At 63.2% G+C, this 21,738-nt stretch overlaps 1 protein-coding gene across 2 annotated transcripts in view; it reads left to right on the top strand.

Moving 5' to 3' along the window:
- The window catches only part of TANGO6 (transport and golgi organization 6 homolog), a 71,946-nt gene extending 54,271 nt beyond the window's left edge, over window positions 1-17,675 (top strand). Inside the window, exons 16-18 of one of the 2 annotated variants that reach the window (XM_075939794.1) lie at window positions 7,544-7,695; window positions 11,224-11,337; window positions 16,961-17,675. In XM_075939794.1, coding sequence (XP_075795909.1) covers window positions 7,544-7,695; window positions 11,224-11,337; window positions 16,961-17,137 — 443 coding nt within the window. In that variant the 3' untranslated portion in view covers window positions 17,138-17,675. The remainder of the gene's footprint in view (window positions 1-7,543; window positions 7,696-11,223; window positions 11,338-16,960) is intronic. The other variant, XR_012906620.1, reaches the window with a different exon arrangement.
- The last annotated feature ends 4,063 nt before the right edge of the window (window positions 17,676-21,738 follow it).

Raw genomic sequence — 21,738 nt, 5'->3', positions numbered from 1 at the left:
CAGGTGCCCACCTCCCGGCTGGCATGCTTGTCCCCTAGCTGGGCTCTCCCTTGCGGATCTGGGGAGCAGGCCGTGCAGGCCGCGCCCCGCCAGGTGATCAGGGAGTGGACCTCTCAAGTCACAAGAGCGGTGGCCTCGTGCTCACCAGCGCGCACGGGGCCCTGAGGCGCGTGGCGGCGGGCGGCTGCGGGAGCTGTGTGCAGCCTGCCATCCAGGAGTGCGTTAGTGGGCTGCCCTGGCTCCACTCACAAGTCCCATCAAGACTAGGAGCTTGCTTCAGCATGACAGTGGTTTGGCGCTGGTATGTGCCCAGTGCGGAGGCGGCCAGTGATGTCAGCCTCCCCACAGCTCCGGAGGGACCGGGGGATACGTCGGCCTTGCCCGGTGCCCTGCAGGCAGTGGGAACGCGCTTGGCGGCAGGTTCGGGTGCAGCACTGCCGGGCTGGAGCAGGAGCCGCAATAGAGAATGCAGTTCCAATCAGCTGATCGCTGTCGCCGCAGGGCAGTACCCCTCTTGGCATGCGCGGCTGTAATGCTGGCAGCTCAAACCCATCGGGTGTCTGCTGTGAGGGTCCCGCGACCCACGGAGCCCAGCAGCAGGGGCGCCCTCCTGGCTGATGGCGTGAGAGATTCCTCCGGCGCGCGCTTCTGCAGCAGCAGCATCTGGTCCTCCGAGCGACGGTGACCAGAGCTCCTGATGCTGCGGATGGGACAGCCGGTAAAATCCCTCGTCTCCAAGCGAGCCCTGCAGCGCTCAGGGCGACGCAGCGCACCCCTTCCAGGAACACTCAGGGAGGGGACACACACACACACACACACACACACACGGTGGGTGAGTGACCCTCCCAAGCCCCCTGCCCAGTGCTCTCCCTCCACCTCGCATGCCGGGCTGGACCAGACCTGCCTGTCCTGGTACCAGCTGCCCCCTCGTGCCGAGGCAGCACGTCGGGGCGTGGGCTGTGCCCCCCAGGGGACCGTGGAGAGCAGCAGGGCGGGGAAGCAGGAGAGGACGGCGAGGGGGAGCGCATGCAAAGAGCCGATGGACGGGCAGCGGAGGCGACACGTCATTGGCCACCGTCGGGCACCTGCCCGTGCACTCACCGTGGAACGTAGCTGGTGCCGGCTGGAAATGGGGCGTGGCCCTGCTGGCTGAGAGCCAGCCCACGGCAGGGCCCACCAGTGGCCTCTTCCCCACCACCAGCCTTGCTCATCCATCCCCCTCTAGGCCACTAGCAGACCTCCCCACTCGCTGCCGGTGAGCAGAGACCCGGCCAGCCGCAGGACCCCCCAGGACTGACGAGGGAGAGGCAGAAAATATGGGCCAGTTTTCCTGTTTTTAAGGAAACACTGGGGCACCTGCTGAAGGGCTTACATACGGGACGGCCCCTTGCAAAAAGGGACGACTGGTCACCTTGCTCAGGGCTTTGTTGGGCGTTCCTGGGGGCCTTGTCCAGCCAGCAGCGGGCCACTCGCGAGCTGACACCGGAACCAGAAAGTTGCTGGCGACCAGCAGACAACAATGCACAATTATAACCAGCAATGACCAACGTAACCCCCGCTCCTGTCGGGGAGCACCCGCCACACTGGCGAGAGCTGCTGGTGCAGAGAGCAGGGAGCTTTGAGAGAGAAGCCCCAGTGTGGGAGACTCGGCTGAATTGCTCGTCAGTAATTGGTTGGCCGGCCCGGCCCCGCCAGAAGCATTGGGCTGGGGGCTGGGGGCATGGGGTTTATTCCGAGGGCCTTGCCTTTCCTTGTGCCTTGTGCTAAACACTCGTCCGTGCCTGTGGAGCTGGCCGTGGCGAAGGTGGCAGCCTCATGGAGCCACAAGCAGCACAGACAAATTCAATGGCGCCTTCTCGCCTTCCCTCCCCTGCGGTGACAGCCTGTGTCAGTTATGGGGCAGGCTCCGACTGCCACGGAGGAGAAGCCCTTTGTGTGCTGATCTGCTCCGTTAGGGCGGATTTCTCATCCTGGGTGGCAGGCGCAGCTCTCTGCTTGCCTTGAAACATCCCCTGTGGCGCTCCGGGAGGTGCAGCACTCGGCTGCTTCTCTGGCCGAGATCAGGGCTCTTGCAAGCGGTAGGGCCCCCGTGTGTCAATGCGGCACACACCCCCTCGCGCCCACGCAGGGCTCGCTTGCCTCCGCGCTCGCTCTTTGTCTCAGCCGCCGCGGAGCCGAGCGGTTTTGCTCCCGGCGCCTGGCAGCAGCTAGTCCCAGGCAAGTTGCGATCTGCTAGCTGGCTGCAAGGCTAGGAAAGTGACTAGAATCAAGCTGTGTAACCTCACGCGGGCGGGGGGAGGGTCCCTTTGCGTCCCCGTTGCTGCACCCTGCGTATCAACGAGCCCGTTTTGGATGGGGCCAGTGGGGGAAAGCTCTTCCCCCGGGAGTCTCCTGAAGGATTCCCAGCATTGCAGCGAGTCTCATCCCTGGCCACTCGGGCTCCCACAGCGCTGGGGGGCGACAGGTCCTCGGGTTAGTCAGGGACGATCTGCCCTGCGGTGCAGGGGGAGGAGAAGCTGCCTTGTGACCAATCCCCCGTCCGGCTGTCTCTGGCTGTAACAAGAGCGCTGTAGTATTAGCTTTCCCGCTGCACGGGCCTGGCAGGGGCGACGCCAGCCGCCCAGTGCTGACCAGCGCAGAGAGAACCTGGCAACGTTCCCCCCAGGCCTGCAGACATCGCTGCTGGTGGAATGCCAGAACAGGGAGCGGAGCTTTCTCTTTATGATTTGTATTGGTACTTCGAGACCCCTTTGTGCTGGCTCTGTGTGGACCCAGACCATGAGATGGTGCTTCTGGCCTCTGTGTGTCAGGGGCTGGGGATGGGTGACGGGGAGGAGGGGATCACACCAGGATTCCCTGTTCTGTTCACTCCCCTGGTCGCCGCTGTCAGCCGCCGGAATGCTGGGCTGCCGCTCTTACGCCTCCCGCCCTCGCCCCGAGGGAGCGACAGGCCTAGGTAGAAAACGAGACGTAGGGGGAGGCCGGGAAGTACGAGGAGACGGTTCCGGTTAACAAGACAGGTGTGAGCGCGACGTACCCAGCAGCCAGAGTACAGGAGGGATGTGAAGGCGGGCGGGAGGTAGCTCTACAGATGCCAGGAGCACCTCCAGAATGCGAGGGGCAGAAGGGGAGACATCCATCCCCAAGGGGCTCTCTTGAGCATGGTGCAGGTGGGACGCCGTGTAGTGCCGGGGCACGACTGCTGGTCCACAGTGTTCCCAGGTCTCAGCGGTCTAATACCACCCTGCTGTGCACTGCCTGACGGCTGGGTGCACAGAGTGGAGGGTGCTAGTGAGCAGCCCAGGCTGCGGGGAGGGAACCACTTGGAATCCAAAGGCAGGTGGAGTTAAGGGCGACTTGGACAGGCCTGGAGAAGTGCCCGTAGCATTGCAGGCTTGGAAGAGACCTCAGCAGGTCTTGCAAACACCCCAGCTCTGGGGCCGGTTCTCGGGACAAGCCATCTGCTGCGCAGGGCTGGAGAATGTGGTGCTGCTGGACCTGTGGCTGGCGTGCGCCTGGCCGCAGAAGGGGCTTATCCTACCTGCTGTGCGATGGATGTTCTTGGTGTTCTTCGTAGGAGCGTTGCGTCTGTGTGACTGCCGTGGAGCCTTGTGGCAGGTACTCCAGCAGGAGTGGCACACAGCTAGAGCCCTGTTTAGCAGCTTGTTTCGTTTGTGTGTCCCCTGGCCCTGGCAGTATGGAGGACAGACGGCAATGTCTGCTCTGCCCACTCGGAACCATTTATTGTTCTAATGCAGATCTGTCACGGGCCTCTTCTTTGTCAGTTGGCTAAACCACATAGTCCTGTGCTGAAAATAAACCAGCCGAGAGCCGCATGTTTCTTGGGACAGAGCATGAATCCAGCAGGCCAGGCCTTGGGTCGCTTCATGGCACTGCCCTGGGAGAGCCAGCTGGGGAAGGGCAGACTCTTCATAGTCCCGAGTGTGGCCTTGGGGCAGAAGCATGTTGCATTGTACAGGCTGTGGGAGCATGACGAGGGTCCTGTACGAAGAGAGATTAACAAGACTGGGACTTCTCAGCTTGGAAAAGAGGAGACTACGGAGGGATAGGACAAAGTGAGTAAGGAAAAGTGATTTACTTGCTCCCACAATATAAGAACTAGGGGTCACCATATGAAATTAGTAGGCAGCAGGTTCAAAACAAAGAAAAGGAAGTTTTTCTTCACTCAGCACACAGTCGACTTGTGGAACTCCTTGCGAGGGGAGGTTGTGAAGACTAGGACTTTAACAGGGTTCAGAAAAGAGCTAGATAGATTCCTGGAGGCTGGGTCCACAATGGCTACTAGCCAGGATGGGTGGGGATGGTGTCCCTAGGGGTAATGGGAGGGATCACATGAGGATTACCTGTTGTGTTCCCTCCCTCGGGGGTACCTGGCATTGGCCACTATGGGCAGCCAGGACACTGGGCTGGATGGACCGTTGGTCTGACCCCGTCTGGCCGTTCGTATGTTCTTAACGTTCCATGCCCAGGCCAGGAAGCCGTGAGCTAGAAGGGCTGAGCCAGGCTGCACTAAAACTGTCGCTGGCAGGGCAGCCTTGTCTGCGTGACTGTTTCCAGAACACTTGTCGGGTAGCCATGGCCACAGCATGACTTTTGCTGTGTTGGCTTAGAAGTGCTTCTGCCAGTTGCTGGCCAGGGACACCAGTACCCGCTGTACCAGCAACACGCTGCATCTACACTCGCAGGGTTTGCAGGCGTAATGATAGGCATGTAGCCCTGCTGGGAACCCTTTTTAGTGTGCACCGGGGTCCTGGAACAAATTCCCATACTGGCTTGTTGGGTGGCCATGAGCACAGGCATGGGCCTTCCGTTACAGACCACTAGTTATTAGCCCGGGGGTGTGAAATACCTTCTGTGCACCGCCCCGTTGCACAGAGTAGTGTTAGCTGAGCAGAAGCCTGTGGTCAGCTGTATGCGCTTGCTGGGCCAGTAGCAAGCTGCTCTAAACCAGCGTTGTGCATCACCTGAGCGCAGTGTCTTCACTTCGGCAAGAATCGCATCCCTGTCCTCTGTCGCTTGATGCCTTCCTGTGTCTTGGGCCTGGTGTAGGACAAAGGGGACTGCGACTCTACCTTTGTGTCCCATGTGAATGAGCACAAACCCCTGGACGCTGCTTGACTAGCTGAACTGCAGCGCACGTCTGTGCAGGAATGCCCTGTTCTCAAGCAGCCAGAGAACTATCCATCCGCTATCTAGCCAGATGGGTCAGCAGAGGCTGCCTGGCTCTGCAAAACAGCTAGACCGACAGCAGTATGAGGCAGCTGCCATCATATTGTTCAGACCCAGGTTAGAGTGACGCTCTCCTCTTGGAAGACCCGATGGCTCTTCAGTGTCCCAGGGCAGTGGCACCCAATGAGGTTGGCTCTGTGTCTGTTGCTCCCACACCCATTCATGGAGCGTAGCCTGGTATCATTTGGGGCATGAAAAACTGCAGGAAATAAGTACACACTCCCTATGAGTATGGAGTCTGCTCTCTGGCTAACGAGGTAAGAGGGGAGCCTTCAGCCAGCCTCCGTGCTCCAAGGCCGTGCAGGGAGTCAGACGAGAAACCCACGTCTGTTACAACCTGTGACTCAAGGTGAGCTCTCGCAGCAAGGATGCTCTGACATTGATATCAGAGCGAGGGTCTCTTGGCTCCCTGCTCAAAGCCATCTCTGAGATTCTGGTGTGAGCAATCGGTGAAGCTTGTCGAGCCAGCTGGCTCCCCCTTTCTGTGCTGGTACAGTGTTGCTGTGGCTTCATGTCCACAGAAATACATTGCCGAATTCGCCTCTTCCCGGTAAGCGCACTCTGGCTCAGCGGCCTCGTGTCTTTGGCGCCACTCAAGATTGGAGTTTTTCAGGGAGCAGATGCTGGGGACTATGGCAGGAAGCCCTGAGAAGCAGTTGGAGTCACTGGCAATCTAAAAGGGTTCTTTTCCTGTGGTCCACAGGGCAATAGCTCCTGTGTATAGAGCTTGTTAACCTATTACCATATGCAACTTCCACTGGGTTTGCTTTAGAAACTCACACCAAGTTCTTGGACCCCAGTTCTGTTCTGATACGTGGGTGTGCCCCTCTATGTCTCTGATATCCATGGGTACCCGGTAGCTGGCATCTTAAGATCCACTGTAATAAATACCTAAAGGTCAGAACAACTCTCCTTTGCCACATGAGACAGACAAAGGAGAGAGCTAGGGGTCTTCAGGTACTTGTGGAATCACTAACTTTTTGTTTCTGTTGGCCTGTCATTGTTCTATATTCGTATTCTGTCTTCTTGTCTCTGCCTTTGTATTTTAATAGTGCCCCAGATGAATTTCAGTTGTAGCATGTAAGGGTTTGTCTAGACTACAGGCTTTTGTTGACGGATACTGTCGACAAAGCTTCTGTCGACAAAGAGCATCTAGACTACACCCAGTTCTGTCGACAAAGCAAGGTGCTTTGTCGACATGACAGTGCAGATGCAAAGGACAGTGTAGATGCAATAACGCCTTCTGTCGACAGAACTCTGTCAACAAAAGGCGTTATTCCTCGTAGAATGAGATTTATCGCCATCGACAAAACTGCTGAGTTCTGTCGACATTATGTCGACAGAACTCAGCGGCAGTGTAGACGCAGGTATAGTTTTGTCGACAAAAGTCCACTTTTGTCGACAAAACCCTGTAGTCTAGACACACCCTAAGAGTTTGCACCTATAGTTCAGAAAATAGTATGTACCGGATTGCACCTGCAATTTTTGCAATGCCTTTGATCCGATTTCCCGCTTCGTCCTACAGGATGCGTGTTTTAATGCCTATACATGGATAATTGTGCATGCAGGTAGCTAATTAGACACATTTGTGTGCACAGTTACTCAGTTTGCACGTTCATGGTGCCCACACATGCTCATTGGATACAGAGTTTTGCACCTCTGGATATTCTGACATTTGAACCTTTAGCACCCCTTTGGATTTTGAAATGGCTTCAGTGTGGTGAGTATTGTATTTGTGAAGGCTGACAGCCGTTAGACAATTGAGAGAACACGCGCAGCAGTGACAGTCTCACAACCAGCTCTCTGCTTCAGACTGCACAAAATACTGGTGCACGCTTGGGTTGGTTTTCTGGTGCACATCTGGGGTTGCTGCTAGAGAGGGTCTGCAGAGTCCCTGGCTCTGAGGCCACGTGGCGGTGGGCTCCCCGCGAGAGCACAGGGCATTTCATACGAGCTGATCACTGGCCCGGCTGCCTTATCTGGGGGAGAAATTGCTGAAGGAGGCGACACCCTGGGAGGCTCTAGGCGAGCACGGCACAGGAATCCCGCCATGCTGCAACTGGCATGAAGGGATTAACACTGTTGAGCCCACTCGTATTTAATGCTGGCAACTAAAAAGACCGATCTGGAGCCGGGGCGCGTCTGCGCTGCTCCAGGAGTGGGCTCCAGCGCGCGGGAAAGGCGTTCCGAAAAGGCCTTCCCTCTGACGGAAGCATCTCCGGGCTGGACCCGTTTGCGTTTGAATCCGGGCAAGTCTCCTTACGCCTGTGCTTTCGTCTTCTCTCCCCTGCAGGGGACATGGCCTGCCACTACAGCGCTCCCCTGGTGCAAGCCTTCTTGAGGGGAGCCAGAGACCCGGACGGCACCCTGCGGGCTAGCAGCCTGTCCAACCTGGGAGAGCTGTGCCAGAGGCTCCACTTCCGGCTGGGCTCCGTGGCGCAAGAGGTACTGGGCTGCACGGCCCCCTGCGGAGTAGCTACCTTCTCTGCCTAATCTTAGAAGCCGTTGGTGCTGGCTGAGCGAGGGGGAGGGGCCCGTTGTACTCGATGGGAGCAGGGCAGCCTTTCCTTGCATGCTCCCAGGCGGCGGTTCCCGCAGGCCCCGGCCTCGTTCGGTGCCCAGGGTGGACGGTGAACCCTGAACGAGCAGCTGTTTGATGGTTGGTTTTGTCCCCGTTGTTTGGGGTGTGACGCCAGGACCCGTTTGCTGTGTGCTTGTTGATCCCTCTTCTAAATACAGCTCAGGGCCTGGATCCCAGCTTCACATCCCGGCCTCCCGCCCCGGTACCTCGTCTAACTTCGGCCTCCCCCTCCCCCTCTCCTGGTTCCAATGTCTCCCCCACAGCTTCCATTCGCAGTCGTCCCCCCTCCTCGTCCACGAGGAGTAACGGTAGTTCAGACTAGGAAGCCTAGTCCGAACTACCTAGTTTGTGCCGCGTGTAGCCGCGCGGCACGGGGTTCGAACCAGCCGGGATTTAAAAATGGCGGCGCCCAGTTTATGCAAATGAAGCCCGGGAAATTCAAATCCCGGGCTTCATTTGCAAGTGTGGTATGCCTACATTACCCCGCTAGTTCGAACTAGGAGGGTAGTGTAGACATACCCTGTGGAAGTTTTAACTCCAAGATCCCTTTCCTGATTTGTCGTAGCCAAATTAGCCCCCATCGTACTGTACGTATAGTTGGGGTTATTTTTCCCGATGTGCATTACTTTCCACTTATCCACATTCAATTTCATTTGCCATTTTGTTGCCACGCTCCTCAGCCACGCTGGGGCCAGTGACGGGCAGCTGGGGAGTCCCGCAGAGACGGGCCTGCAGAAATGCTGCGGCTGCGGCTGCCTTTGCCTGGGCAGGCTGTTCCTGGGTTGCAAAGCTGCGCCCCTCCCTGTGGGGTGAGCAGAGGACTCGGCAGGGACCGGGGCTCACTTGCAGGTGTGCGCCACCCAGGAGGCAGGCAGAGGTGAGATGTGCCAGAGGGCAGGCAGGGCTCCTCAGCTCAGTGCCCACTTTGGTCCCTTCCAGGCCTGCGGCCGGGGCAGGTGCTCCCCAGCGCAGGCCGGTAGCGGGGCTGGCAGGCAGGTGGGCGGGGGCTCCGGGTGTAAGTGTGAGGGCGGGGAGCAGCGCGGAGGCACCAAGGCGTTCCGGCAGGGCCCGGAGAGCTGGCTTTGTCTGCGTTTCCGTGGGAACACAGCCCGTGAGCTGCACGGCCCCTAGGAACACCGTGCTGGTGTAAGCCGGGGCTGTGCCTCCCGGCCAGCGTCACACTACACCGTCCCTTGTCCAGGAAGCAGGGGCCCTTGGCTCTCCAGGAGCCTGGGCTAGGCCAGGCGGGGGCCGCGTACTGGCAGAAAGAGGAGGCTGAGAAGCCCTGGCGAGGGCCGAGTCCTGCCGGGCCTCCCCCAGGCAACCCGCTCACCAGACTGAGTGAGACCTGTGGGGGAGCCCTGCCATGGTGTGACGCGAGTGCAGGTCTGTTGGGGGTGCTCCCGGCTCGAGGGGGGCCCCAGCTCCAGCTCCATGCTTCCTGAGCCCTTGCTCTCGAGCACAAAGAAGTAGGTGGGCCGGGCTGGTGCAGCCCCTCCGCTGCAGTGGACGCTTCTGGCTCTGCAGCAGCCAGCCCCTCTTGCGACGCCCTGGCAGGTGCGCGGGGACCAGGCGCTGTCCTTGTACAAAGAGCCGATACGCTGGAGCTTTTCCCGCTGTCAGGAAATGGCGCCAAGCAGCCCCCGTCTGCCAGCGTCAGGCAGCGCTTTGCAAAGGTGGGAATTCACGTCTGTCTGCCCCCAGGCGGGAGGCAGGTGGGTTAAACTCTCCCGGGAACTGTGGCAGCCCGTGTGAGGAGGAAGGCAGGTCGTGCTACCGTGCATGATTCCAAGAGGAGCGCCCCTGGCCAGAGCCACGGAGACAGGCCGGGCCGTGGCTGTGGTTGGGGTTTGTCTAACTTCGCTGTTCATTCAGTTCTCCGCTGGTCCACCCCTGCCGGTGAGCGCTGGGGAGCAGGGGGGTTCCCCCTTGTTCGCAGGCTGCGCTGGGAGCCCTGTTTAGCCCTTGAGTTTCTGGGATCTGGCTGGTGTGCGCGGCAGGCCGCTGCGTCGGTGAGGCGTGGAGCCGCAGCTCGCCGTGCTGCAGGGCAGTCGGAGCGCTGAAGTGAGCGTTCCTCTCTTGTCCCCGCTCCCGCCTCGAGCGGGCAGTGATGGTGCCGGGGGAGCTGCCAGCGCGCCGGCTATTTCAGGAACGTGCAAGCTCTCCCTGCTGTGGCTGATTATCTAATTAGGCTCTTGAACCGCTGCCTGCCTAGCGCAGAGGAACACGCAGGCTGCAGCGCGGGGCCCTGTGCCAGGGGCGTCTCTCCACACGCTGCGTCACCTGCTGTCTCAGGGCGTCAGGCGCTTTCCTCGGGGGCTCTCGCCCCATCTGAGACAACACCGGCCCAGGGAGTCGCGCTCGAGCCTGGTGTGGCCCCGTTTCCCCTCCCCTCTGACGGAGTGACCAACCCTTCAGTACCGCTCCTGGGTCCTAACCTGGGCTGTGCCAGGTAGTTCCCTGGGACCCGACATGTGGCCCTGTGCTGCTGAGAGCCAGCCAGCCTCCCTGGGAGGTGATGGCCACCCCATCCCGTGGGCCCCAGGCCCAGCGCCCAGACCGGCAGAGATGAACCATCCTGTGCCACAGAAACTCAGAGGCCGTGCGGTGGGCGAGTGGCGTTCTCAGCCCGCCGAGGGCAGAGCGCGCGGTCTCCGTGGGAACGGGCCATGCTCACGACCCTTCACGCACTCGCTGCCTCCCGCACGGCATCTGCTGGGCCCCAGCTCAGCTCTGCCACCCCGTTGCCCTGGCAACACGCGGGCAAAGGCCCTGCCGGTCTGGGGGAGCCTAACAGCATCTGCACATTCAATCAAATGTGGTGCCCAAGCCCGGGCGAGGCTGCTAACTAGCCTGACCCAGTGGAAAGGGGCTGCCGGGCCCGCTCGCCCCCAGGGCACTGGCAGCCTCCGGAGGTCAGCACCTCTGAGAACTTGGTCACTGTGGTTAGGGGATGGAGGCTGAAGGGAGGCGGCGGGAGGGGCCTGAGGCAGCAGCCCTCCCTGCCTCAGCTGGCAGAAAACGCAGGAGATCGGCATAACGTGGGGCTTCCTTCCCTCCCTCCCAGCCCCACCACAGCCCCCTGGCCTGCAGCTTCCGTGAGGACCCGCGGCATGGGGCGTGCTCCAGCCTGCAGGCCCACGTCTGCCTCAGTTTCCAGGGCTGGGTTCAGCCCCAGCTGCAGGTGGGCAGACAGCCAGGCCTGTGGCAGAGCAGGTGGCCAGTCCTTTGTGGAGCCGCAAGTTGTGGGACACGCCCTGCGTCAGCTCAGTTCCTGCCTGCACCTCTCCGGCCCAGCGAGGCCGAGGAGGGCCGGAGTGCAGGCTCCTGCGGTGGGGGAGGTGTAGCAGGGCGCTGCGTACTAAGAGCCTTCTCCCCCCTTCGCCCGGCAGGTGACCTCCTGCTTGACAGCCGTGGCGAAGACAGACCCGGAGGCTGAAGTCCGAAGAGCTGCCGTCCACGTGGTGGTGCTGCTGCTCCGTGGGCTCAGTGACAGAGCCACTGAGGTGAGTGAGCCTCGCTCCCGGCTCCCAGGTACCGCCAGCATCCTCGCTCGCCCCCACTGGCCCTCACGCCAGGCCTAGGCGTGCACCACGTTGCTCCTGCATCCGCCCTGGGGCCTGCATACCCGGCTCCTGCCACAGAGCAAGGAAACTCGCAAGTGGCTCAGACCCGAGGGCCCTGCCTGCCTGGCCCTTCCTGAGCCTGGTGCGGGTGATGTGCCCTCCCACGGCTGCGTCCCATCCCTCTGAAGCTGTCGCTAGGTGGCAGCGGCGTGGGCTCTGGGATGGGCAGAGTCACGACGAGAAACGGTTCCTAGATACTGCAGGCAGTAAAAGCCCAGGTGTGGCTCCTGGAAGCCTGACGCACTCACCAGGTAAACTTCCATGTTCAGGCGAAAGCGAATGAAAGTGAAAGGGGGAGCTTGGAATTGGCTCCCCTGCCTGCCTCGCGCCCATGCCGAGCTGGAGGGTTAGTGCTCACGCGGGTCTCCTCGGCGCGTCCTTGCCAGGGCCCGGGGGAGATCCCCCTCGGCAGCACCAGGCGTGCAGGGACCGAGGCCTCTCTCCGGCTTTCCGCTGGGTCCTGGGCCTGGAGGCAGTGAAATACAGACCAGTGATGACCCTAAAAGCCACGGCTGTCCTATGCCTCTTTGTGTCCACGGGGCGTGGTCCAGCTTCCTCGCTCCTGTGTGTGGGCCCTTCCCCAGGGCGCTCAGGGCGAATTGCTCAAACTTGGGGCTCTCTCTAGCCCCCAGACTGGAGACCTTCCCAAACAGGCAACACCAGTCCCACCAAGCGCTTCAGCTGCCTGCCTGAAGCCTCAGGAGCAAAACCCCTCCGACACCCCAGCAATATCCGTGCCCCAGATGGCCCCGGGCCTCATCCACAGGTGAGGGGTCTAGAACCCAATCCCACCTACCCCGAACAAGTTCTGTCCAGTTCCAAGAAACCAGTCACAGATCCCTGGTCAATTTACCCTCTGGACCTTACCCACAAATCACGCTGGGCCAATCCTTTAGCATCTAACATCTAACGGTTTATTACTATAAGAAAGAAAAGCCTGAGAGCGAGGTTGTTAAAGTATCATACGTTACATGCATCGAATCTCCCAGTTCGCGGTGCAGGCTCTAGCAGAGATGTTGCAGCTGCTGGCTTAAAAGTCTTTGGTGCACATCCTATGCCAGGATGGGTCCGTAGTTCTTCCCGGCTCGTGAATCCCTGCGAGGCCGCATCTGGGGTCAGGAGCAGATCTGGAGACCAAGATGGAGTCAGACACATGGCCTATTTATACCCCTTCCTGGCTCTTCCAAGCTGGAGACAGTCACATGGTCTCTGACCAGGCACCTAGATTCCTTCATAGGTGGGTCTCGGGTACTTAAGAGGCCTATTGTCCCTTGCTAATTAGCATGTCCGTAGGCTGAGCGCATCGCTCAACCACATACAGAGAAACTTCCAGTCCCCATACAGAGTACAGATTCCTCACTCCACACCCAGACATTATACAGATATATGAAGAGCAGATACAGAACCCGTAGAAAGTAGCTTTTGTTTGACCCCTCACATGGCCCCCTTTGTACCACTTTTGGGGCCAACACCCCCGTGGGTGCAGCAGTGACCCGGCTGCTCCCCTCAAAATCCAGTAACGTGACACGACCCCACCAGGGAAAACCATGCAGAGCAAGGGCAGGCACCTCTGCTGGTCCCTCCCCGCGCGGGCTGGGCTGCACAATTACAGCCAGGGTGCTGCTGTCCTGCCTTCGCCACCTGCCCCGGGAGCTCCCCGCCTTCGTCAGCTGATGCGTCTCGGACTGGGTATTTACCAGGGCTGGCGACAGACTCCACAGGGCCCCGGGCAACGGGGGAGAGAGGGGCTCAGCTCTGGGGGAGGCTAGGGGCAGCGAGCCCTCAGTGCCACCTGGACTGCGCTGCCCAGGGCTCCAGTGGTGATTTAAAGGGCCCAGCCGCCACTGCTGCCACAGCAGTGATGGGGGCAGCCCGGAGCCCCAGGGCAACTGCCTCCTTGGTTCCTTCCTGCCCCGTCCCAGCCCGGCCGAGTGGCTATCAGCTGACCCAGGCCGTTCCGTCGGGCACAGAGCGCAGAACACGCGCATGAGGGTGACTCCCGGCCAGGGTAACGTTATTCTCCAAACTTTCAGACACTCATCACGGTCTGTGATAGGCAGGAGACAAATGGGCAGCGGCCTCCTACTTCTCCCCCCGCCGTGTGCCTCTAACCCGCTTCCCCCAGCTGGCAGAGGGATGTGGCAGCAGCAGGCTGCCCGCGGAGCCTGGCACTCGGGGCGTTGCATGTTGTCGCCGTTCTTGCTGGGGACGGAAGAGCTTCCCCCGGAGGCTCAGCGGCTGGGGCAGGCTGGCTGCGTGATGCCCTTGGCCAGAGGATGGGAGCGTTGCAGTCAGAACTGTGCTGTGCCCCTTCCTGTCACTCGCAGGCAGCTTCCCGTGTGCGCTGGGGGGCGGACTCGCTGCTCTGGGGGCGGGTCTTGTGCTTTTCTCTGGGGAGCTGGGATCCTTGCTAGCATTTCTATGGCAGGTTTGCCTGGCTCCACCTCTGCCTAGTAGAAGTCTGGGAACGTCTCATCTTGCTAGCTGCTCACGGGGAAAGGAGCCGTGCTTGTCCCTCCTCCCCTGCGAGCGTGGACAGCTTGCTACAGCTCTCCCCCTCCCGTTCTGGGTCTCTGCCAGTGAAGAGTAGGGGCGCCCGCCTGAAACAGACCTTCCTGTTTGAAGGGCTAGCTACAGAACTGTAGGGTGGAGCAGTGACACTGAGCGGGTGGAGTTAATCCCTGCTACCCCATGGGAAAGCTGTGAGCAGCAGCAGAGGCACCGGAACCATGTGCAGACTCAGGAAGCTGGCGTTGCGTTGCGTTGCTTTCTGTTTGTGTTTCCAAGCCCCCTGCCCCCAGCCACAAGGGTTAGAGTAGCAGCTGTTGCCATGGATTGTTAATTTCTGCAGAAATTGAAGCTTTCCTCCCCCTGCCCTCACGCCAGTTCCAGTCCAAGGACTGCGTCTCACTGGTGGTAGGAACGTGGCTTTGGGTATCTGGCCCCATGCAGTCAGGTGTCGGTGGCTCTGCAGGGGAAGGCGTCTCAGGCTTGCAGGCCTCACTGCGGCCGATGCTCTCTGCGTGTGAGCAGCAGGCTTGGCTCCGTGTCCCACCGGGCAGTGTGCCAGGGGCATTCCAGTGACGCTGCTGGCACCAAGCGTGGCAGGCGAATGCAGGCGGAGGGCGCCCAAGGCAGCTGCCCTCGGATCAGTGGGGCGGCTGCAGGCAGCCGGGCCTGCCCCGTGTGCAAGTGTCCAGTGGGGATGAGGGTTGGGGCCTGTCCCACGGGGGCTGAACGGAACGCGGAGCTGGTGGTGCCAACCTGCCGCCTCCCCACGCAGAGGAGCCCGTCCACGCTGACGCCTCCCCGCCAGCTGCAGGGAGCCTGGGCCCCCTGGGCCGGGCTCAGCGGTGGCTCCGTTCATGCTACGTTGCAGGGAGAGGCCGTGGCCGCTGGCTGGGACGCTGGGGATGAGCCGGGTTCAAGGCTCAGCTGCCCAGTAACCGCGCCGGGGGCTGGCAGGCCGGGGCCCCCAGGAGCAGCGCCCCCAGTGAATTCAAGGCTTTGCTGCAGAGAGAAGGGGGAAGCCCAGGGGCTGCAGACCAGGGAGCCTGACTGGTCACCCCCCGTTCCCAGCGCACGCTTGGGCTGTGTCTGGCCTTTGCTGCCCCTCTCAGCACAGGCCAGGGCCTCGCCTGTTTCCAGCAGCTGCAGCTACCGGGAGTGCTCCCCTCCCCCGTGTGACAGGGGGTTGCACCCGTTTCCCTTTGCACGGGGCAGGCCCCCTCCCTCTGATCTCCCGCCCTGGGCTGGGCCCTCCCCACAGCTCCCCTCCCACCCCATCCGCGAGGGGGAGGTGGAATTCCCCTGCTCGGGAATAAGAGCGAGGAAAGGGGAAGTTGGCGCCGCAGCCCCTGGCCAGCTATCTGCTTCCCGGGCACTGCCAGGGGGCCGTCATGTAACCGCAGCCACTGGGAATTGGCCCTTTTTTCCTGGGGCTGGACTTCCCCCTCCTTGCCGGCTGGGGGGCGGTTCCCAGCAGCACCTGTGCTTGGCCGTCTTCCCCTGGTTCAAGGAAACAATCCGGCTCTCGGGAATCCCTGGCGCCGGCTGGGAGCGGGCAGCGCTTGGCCCTGGCTGGGCTGTGGTAGAAGGGATGCCAGTGTGTGCGGCCGGGCACGGGCGGGGAGGGGAGAACGAGCCGTTGATGCTGAAGGGGCACAAGCCAGGGAGGCGAGGAGGGGGGGAACCTGGGGGTGGAACAGGCTCCCGGAGAAGTGGGATTGTCGGGTTCCCCTGCCCCGGGCCGGGTGTGGCGGGGAGAGCCTGGCAGGGCGCAGTTGGCAGGCACCAGGCCGGGCCGGATCTAGCGCTCTCCGTTCTGAGTGGCTGTCCGTAGGGCCACGGATGAGCCAGCAGGACGGGATTGTTCTGCTGCCTTGGGCAGTTTTCCGGCGCCCCCAGAACTGTCTTGGGAGGCTGGCGCCCAGGGGCATCGGGTCTCCTGCGGGAAAGCCGGGGGTGGAGCTTTGCCTCCCTCGCACTCAGCTGGGCCTGGCAGGCCGGGTCCCCCAGCAGCAGGGTCGGGCTGTGCTGCTCACCCCCTGGGCCAGGGCTCGCGCCACCGGGTCCCTCCCGGGCCTGACTCACAAGCTGTGCAGGCGACAAGCGACCTGCCTGCTGGGGGAGTAGGGAGCCCAGGGCGGGGTGCCCCTTGCAGTGGTTCTGACCCGCTAGGGAAGCTGTCCAGAGGCGCTGGGGGGGGGGCAGGTGCTGCCGTGCTCGCCCCCAGGGCTTGGGAGACGCGGCCAGCAGGACGCCGCCCTGGTGCTTGTGTCCAAACGGGGTGCTCTGCCGTGCCCGGGGGCTCAGCTCCAGCCAGGCTGGGCAGCCCGAGTGATGCCGCCTGGGGCACAGGCAGCAGCTCGGGGGGTGGGTGCTGCGGGCTTGGGGCCTTAGGCCAGAGCCTGCCCTGCACATCCCCCAGCACGGCAGGATGGGAGCTGAGGTCACTGCTGGTGTCAGGCCAGCCCCTGCCGCGGGGGTGTTGGCAGGTCCCTGCCACGGCCGGGGCGGCTCCAGCTAACCCTGCCCTTGGGAGCAGGAACTTCTGAGTCATGCTGATCCCTAAAGGCCTTTGAACCCTGGAGGTCCAGCGGGGCGAAGGCCTGGTTCTGTGCGCCCGCCGCCTGTCCTCAGCCCTGCTCCGCTTCGCTCCACGCTGGCTTGCTCCTGCAGCTGGCTGACCGGTGGGGAAGGGGTAGGTACGAGCTTCCCTTCCCCAGCCCGGGAGCTGGAAACCTGCCCCGGGGCGAAACTCTGGGCAGAAGAAATCCCCCCCCCCGTTTTGGGGGCTGCCCAGGGGTAAATGCAGTGGCCCAGCTCTGCTGTGGTGGGAGAGCGCTGTTCCGCCCCCTCTGCCAGATGAGCAAAGGGGGGGCAGGGCGTTGCCGAGGTGCCCTGGGCCGTGACGGGCGGGCCGGTGGCTCCCGGCGGTGCCTCGTGCCACGCACAGGCCGCGGGGAGGCTCTCGGAGGCGCTGACTGCCCGTCTCCCCCAGGTTCTCCGGGACGTGCTGCGGGACCTCTACCGCCTGCTGAAGTGGGTGCTGTGCTGTGAGCGTGACGAGGTGGCCGTGCTTCACGCCCGGCTGGCCCTGGAGGAGCTCGACGACGTCGTGAGGAGGGGCTTGTTCCCCCCACAAACCCTGGAGAAAAAGCTCGTGGTCCTGCCTTAGCAAGACGGGGGTTTGCTGGGGAGAGCGGCCAGGAGGCCGAGTGCCCCGCCCCTCCCGGCAGGACTTCCCCAGCCTCGCCCTCGCCCTCGCCCCTCTCCTCTGGGCTCGCGGAGAGCGTTCCATGCAGCAGAGGATGCTACAGGCCCGAGGTTCCTGCCCCAGCTCCAGGGCCTCTCTGTGCCAGCAGGGAATCTGCAGGTCAGAGACCAAGGTGAGGGCTCCCTGCCCGTGCCGACTGCAGCCGTGCCCTGGGCCAGCACAGCTCCAGGGCAGCTCCTCCCAGGAAGTTGCTTTTACAGTGAAGCCAAATCTACTGACCTCGACGCGCAGGGCAGGAGAACAGGCAAAAGCCATTTGCTCTGCCCTCGGGTGCACGTTTGACAGGCCTGCGGCTGGCTCCTGGCAGCGAGGGGGCAGTGCCCGGGGGCCGGGGGCGGGCTCATCTCAGCGGGGTCCCCCAGCCAGCCGGGTCAGAGCCCTCCCCTCTCCACCCTCCGTGCCATGTGCTCAGAGACCTTATTAAAAGACAGACCCTCTCCACAGCCGTGTGCCTGGCCTCTGGGGCGGGGAAAGGCAGGGCCTGACCATCAGCTCGGAGCCCTACAGCCCCTGCGTTGCCCGGAGGGCTCACAGACACTGGCTGGGCTGGGCTGGGAAGGGCCCTTCTGGCGGGTTTATTTGCAGAGGGCCTCTCCTGGGGGCCACGTTTGCCGTTGGTTTGAACAAGACGGAGCCTGGTCCAGCCGGGCCCCCCCAGGGGCTGCACAGGGCCTCTGTCCGTGTCATGCGGTGCGAGGTCAGCCTGCGGGCTGGTCCCAGGGCGGAGGGGGGGCTCTTGCTCAGCGTGGGGCCGGGAAGCCGCCCTCAGTTCCAGGCCTGCAGCGTGTGGGCCCGGGAGGAAGCGGCTTGACCCGGACAGCGCCCTGCAACCAGAGGAGCCGTCCAGGCAGCCTGGTGGCTGACAGCCCGGGGCCGCCCGTGCCCTGCGGTCAGGATGCCGTGATGCCGTGGCCCCCAGCGAGCGTCTCCCGCCCTTTGGAAGGTGCTCTGGGGTCAGCAGGCGGGGGCAGGGCCTTGGCAGCCACGTGCCCACAGGAGGAGGCCAGCGCTGTTTGCAGAGGGAGGCGCGGGGCAGAGCGGGGACCACGCCCCCCGAGGCCGGCTCAGACCCGGCAGCAAAGGCCCAGAGCCGGGTGGGTCTTTGTCAGACTCTCCAGGAAGCCCAGGGCGGGGGAGGGGTCCGACCAGTGCCTTGCAGTGCCTGGGGCTGGGCCACTGGCCATCCCGTGGCCACTTCCTTGGGGGACCAGCATGCCATGCAGCGGGGTATGGGGGGTGCAGCCCTGTGCTGGGGGAGGGGCCGCGAGGGCCCCGGGGCACCTCTGCGGGGAAGTGAAGCCCTGCAGCTGCGAGCCAGGTGGGACTCGGGGCTAAAGCTCTGTCCCGCCCCAAACACGGGGCCCTTTGGGGCCTGACTCCCCCCTCCAGCGCGGGCCCAGGGAGCGTGAGTGCCCTGCGTTCGCTGGCTCTGTGACTGGGCGGGAGCCCTGCTCCATCCCAGCTGGTCCCAGCCCTCGTGGGAGCCCGAGGCGGCGGGCAGGGCGGGGAGGAGACGTTAGCTCTGGGGGGGGCGGGCTCATGGGACTCCTCTCTGCCGAGCTTCCAGCCGACGGGCCGGCGCGGCTCCCCACCGTGCTGCGCGCTCCTCGCCCCTCAGAGCCGGGCCCTGGCTGCCAGCCCGAGGCAGCACCACGCCGGGCTCCCCGGGGAGTCCCACTCTGGCGGGCCGAGAATGCACCAACATGGCTCTGCCTGCCCCCCACGCCCCATGCAGGGAGGGAAGCTGCTTTTGGCTCAGGTCCTGCTGGACTGGGCATGGCTGGGGCAGCGGTGCTGCCCTCTTAGAAATACCTGGGATCCCCCAGCCTCTGCCCGGAGCCTGCGCCACGTCCGGGTGAGCCCAGAGCCCCTTGGTCCCTGCCTGGACCTGTATGTCCTGTAATACCCAGCCCTGTCAGCTGTGTTTCCATTCATGTGCGGAATAAACGTTCTGTGCACCAAGGCGCATGCAGGTGTGCACCACCAATAGACACACCGGCTGGGGCGCCCAAGCGCTCAGGGAACACTGCCCATTGACACCCGCACTTCCAGGGAACACCCTGTCGCTACCGCCAGCAGCGGCACCCTGTTCCCTGGCCTGAAGCCGCAGGGCTGCGTTCCCGTCCCCTCTGGCGACCTGCAGCTATGCTGGCTCAGAGCCGAGTCCCTGGACGCCTCCCTTGTCCGCCTGTGCCACATCCGCCAGCGCAGCGCCCTCGCCGTGGGGCCGTCACTGGGCGCTGCGCTGCCCAGCTGCCCCCGCCCTCAGCAGCAGCACAGGCAGGTGGGTAGCGTCCCCGGCGCTGCGTGAAGGTATTTCAGACCCGCCGGCTGCGGCAAACGCCAAGCCCTTTCTTCGCCCAGCCCCCGGCCCGGGCCACGCTCCTGCCTGGAGGCCCAGCTGGGCTGGTGACAGTTGCTATGCGAGGTCCCTGAGGAAATCCCGTTCCAGGCGGGAGCCAGGTCTAGGTACAAGGACTCCCAGTGTCGTGTGGCTGCATCGCAGCCTGTACTGCCTCCCCCTCCCACCTCGGCAAAGCGCAGCGCTCAGCTCGCAGCACCTTGCGCTGCCCAGAGAACCGGCTCCCCAGGCGGCGCTCTGCCCGCCGGAGTGACCCAGTCTATAGCCTCCAAGATTGCTTTATGGTCCGGGCTTTGCACTGAGGGAGAGCCGCAGCCGGCAGCCGAGCGTGCTCATTGTCCTCGCTGCAGAATGCCAGGTTGCTGCAGGTTCAGCTCCCTCGGGTAGATTTTCCCAGCGCGTCTTCCCTCTCCAGCTCACCCCGGCCTTGGCTGGGCAGAGGCCCCTGCTCTGGGGAGCTGGCTGGCCTGCCGTGCCCAGGGCTGAGCCTCCACCTCACGCCAGAGGAAGGGTCTGGAATGAAAAGTCTCTTTTAATGTTGTGTTCGGGGCTCCTGGCTGCAATTCTCCCTCTGCAAACAAGGAGATTCCTGGGCAGAAGGAGACGGAAATTTCACTTGTACCTTGGGAAGAGCTTCTGTCGAGACCCGCGGGAGGGGAAGAGCCGTGAGGGGGCTGCGCGCTGGGACTGCAGCAAAAGGTAAGATGCTGCCCGTGCCGCTCTGCACCTGTTTACACCGGAGCCGGGGGGGCACTAGATGGTGGGTGTCTGCCCGCCCCAGGCCCGCAGCACCTCTGCGCCCAGGCAGCGCCCCAGAGGAGGCTGCGGTGCTCCTGCGTCCGAGAGCAGAGGCAGCGAGAGCTCCCTGTCCCGGCCGCCCGCAGCCGCCACACAATAGACTTTCAACCCCGGCTCGCTTTCCAGTGCTGCCTGGCGCTGCTGCCGGCCGGTGAGCCGAGGCCCAGCCTGCAACGGGGGCTTTGCCGCTCTGTCCAGGCAGCCTGCGGGCCCCCGCACGGTGCACAGACAGGCGCGTCCTGCAGCACGAGGCGCGGGGACTTGCCTCGCGAGGGGGCTCTGCAGGCAGCTGCCGGGGGGCTGCCCTTGGTGGGTCTTTGGGCAGCATGTGGCTGCTGCCGGCGAGGGAGTGGGGACCGACTGGCAGCGTGCAGCCCCCCGCGAGCATCCCCTCCCGGGCTCTGCGGCTGCAGGCCAGACCCACTGGCATGTGAGTGGCCGCAGAGGGAAGCTGGCCACAAAAGAAGCTGCTCTGCTCCCGGGAGGAGCTGGGCCCTGAGGCTGGCGCTTGCCAGCACCATTCCCACTTCCCAAAGAGCAACGCCCGGCTCCGGCACCCGGGCAAGCTGGGGGTCCTGGCAGAGCGGGGAGGTCGCCCTCGGCTCCGAGCCCCAGGCATTTCCACACCCCCCAGGCCTCAGGGCCTGCTGTGTAGCCAGGCAGTGTGGGGGGGAAGCTGTGAAAAATCGTGGGGGGGTTTAAGCCCTTGTCCCTCAGGAGGAGGAGGGGTTCCCCATTCACTGCCCCACGGGCTCCAGGCCGGCCGGGTGGTCCTGGGAGCTCAGCACGCCAGGGAGCTGTGGCCCTTGTGGTCGGGGCGTATGGTGCCCTGGCCTGCACGTGCCCATTCCCACAGCAAGACAGACCACCTTGCTCTGCCTCTGGGCCACAGGCCACTTTCTGCCCCCTGCCCTCTCGCTCGCCCCAGCCCGGCTCGGTGCTGCACTGGCCTGGAGCCGTTGGCCGAAGGGACGCCCAGCCAGGCAGCCCTGTGATCGCTGTCTCCCCAGCGGCTTTCGCTGCAAGGGGCGCGCTGCCCCGGGGCGAGTACCCGCCAGAGGACGGTCACCGGCTGGTCTCTTGGGAGCGGGTCAGCCCAGCAGGGCCCCCGGGCTGGGCTGTGGCAGCTGGCTGGGAAGCGGAGGTGGCTCTCCCTGGAGGCTGCCGCCTGCCCTGCTCTCTGGGCACTTAGAGCTGGCCAGAGCAAAACACTCCCAGGCCCGCTGCCTCCCCCTGTCCCGGAGCCCCCAAAGCTGGGAGCAGCTGTTGGGAACTTTCACCCTTCTTCAATGGGCCCTTCCACAGCTGCGTGCGAGGCAGCCGGGGCTGGGGGCTGGGGGCT

This window comes from Pelodiscus sinensis, chromosome 12, assembly GCF_049634645.1.
Source record: "Pelodiscus sinensis isolate JC-2024 chromosome 12, ASM4963464v1, whole genome shotgun sequence".
In the NCBI taxonomy this organism is placed as follows: domain Eukaryota; kingdom Metazoa; phylum Chordata; order Testudines; family Trionychidae; genus Pelodiscus; species Pelodiscus sinensis.
This window is presented reverse-complemented; position numbering and strand designations above follow the sequence as displayed.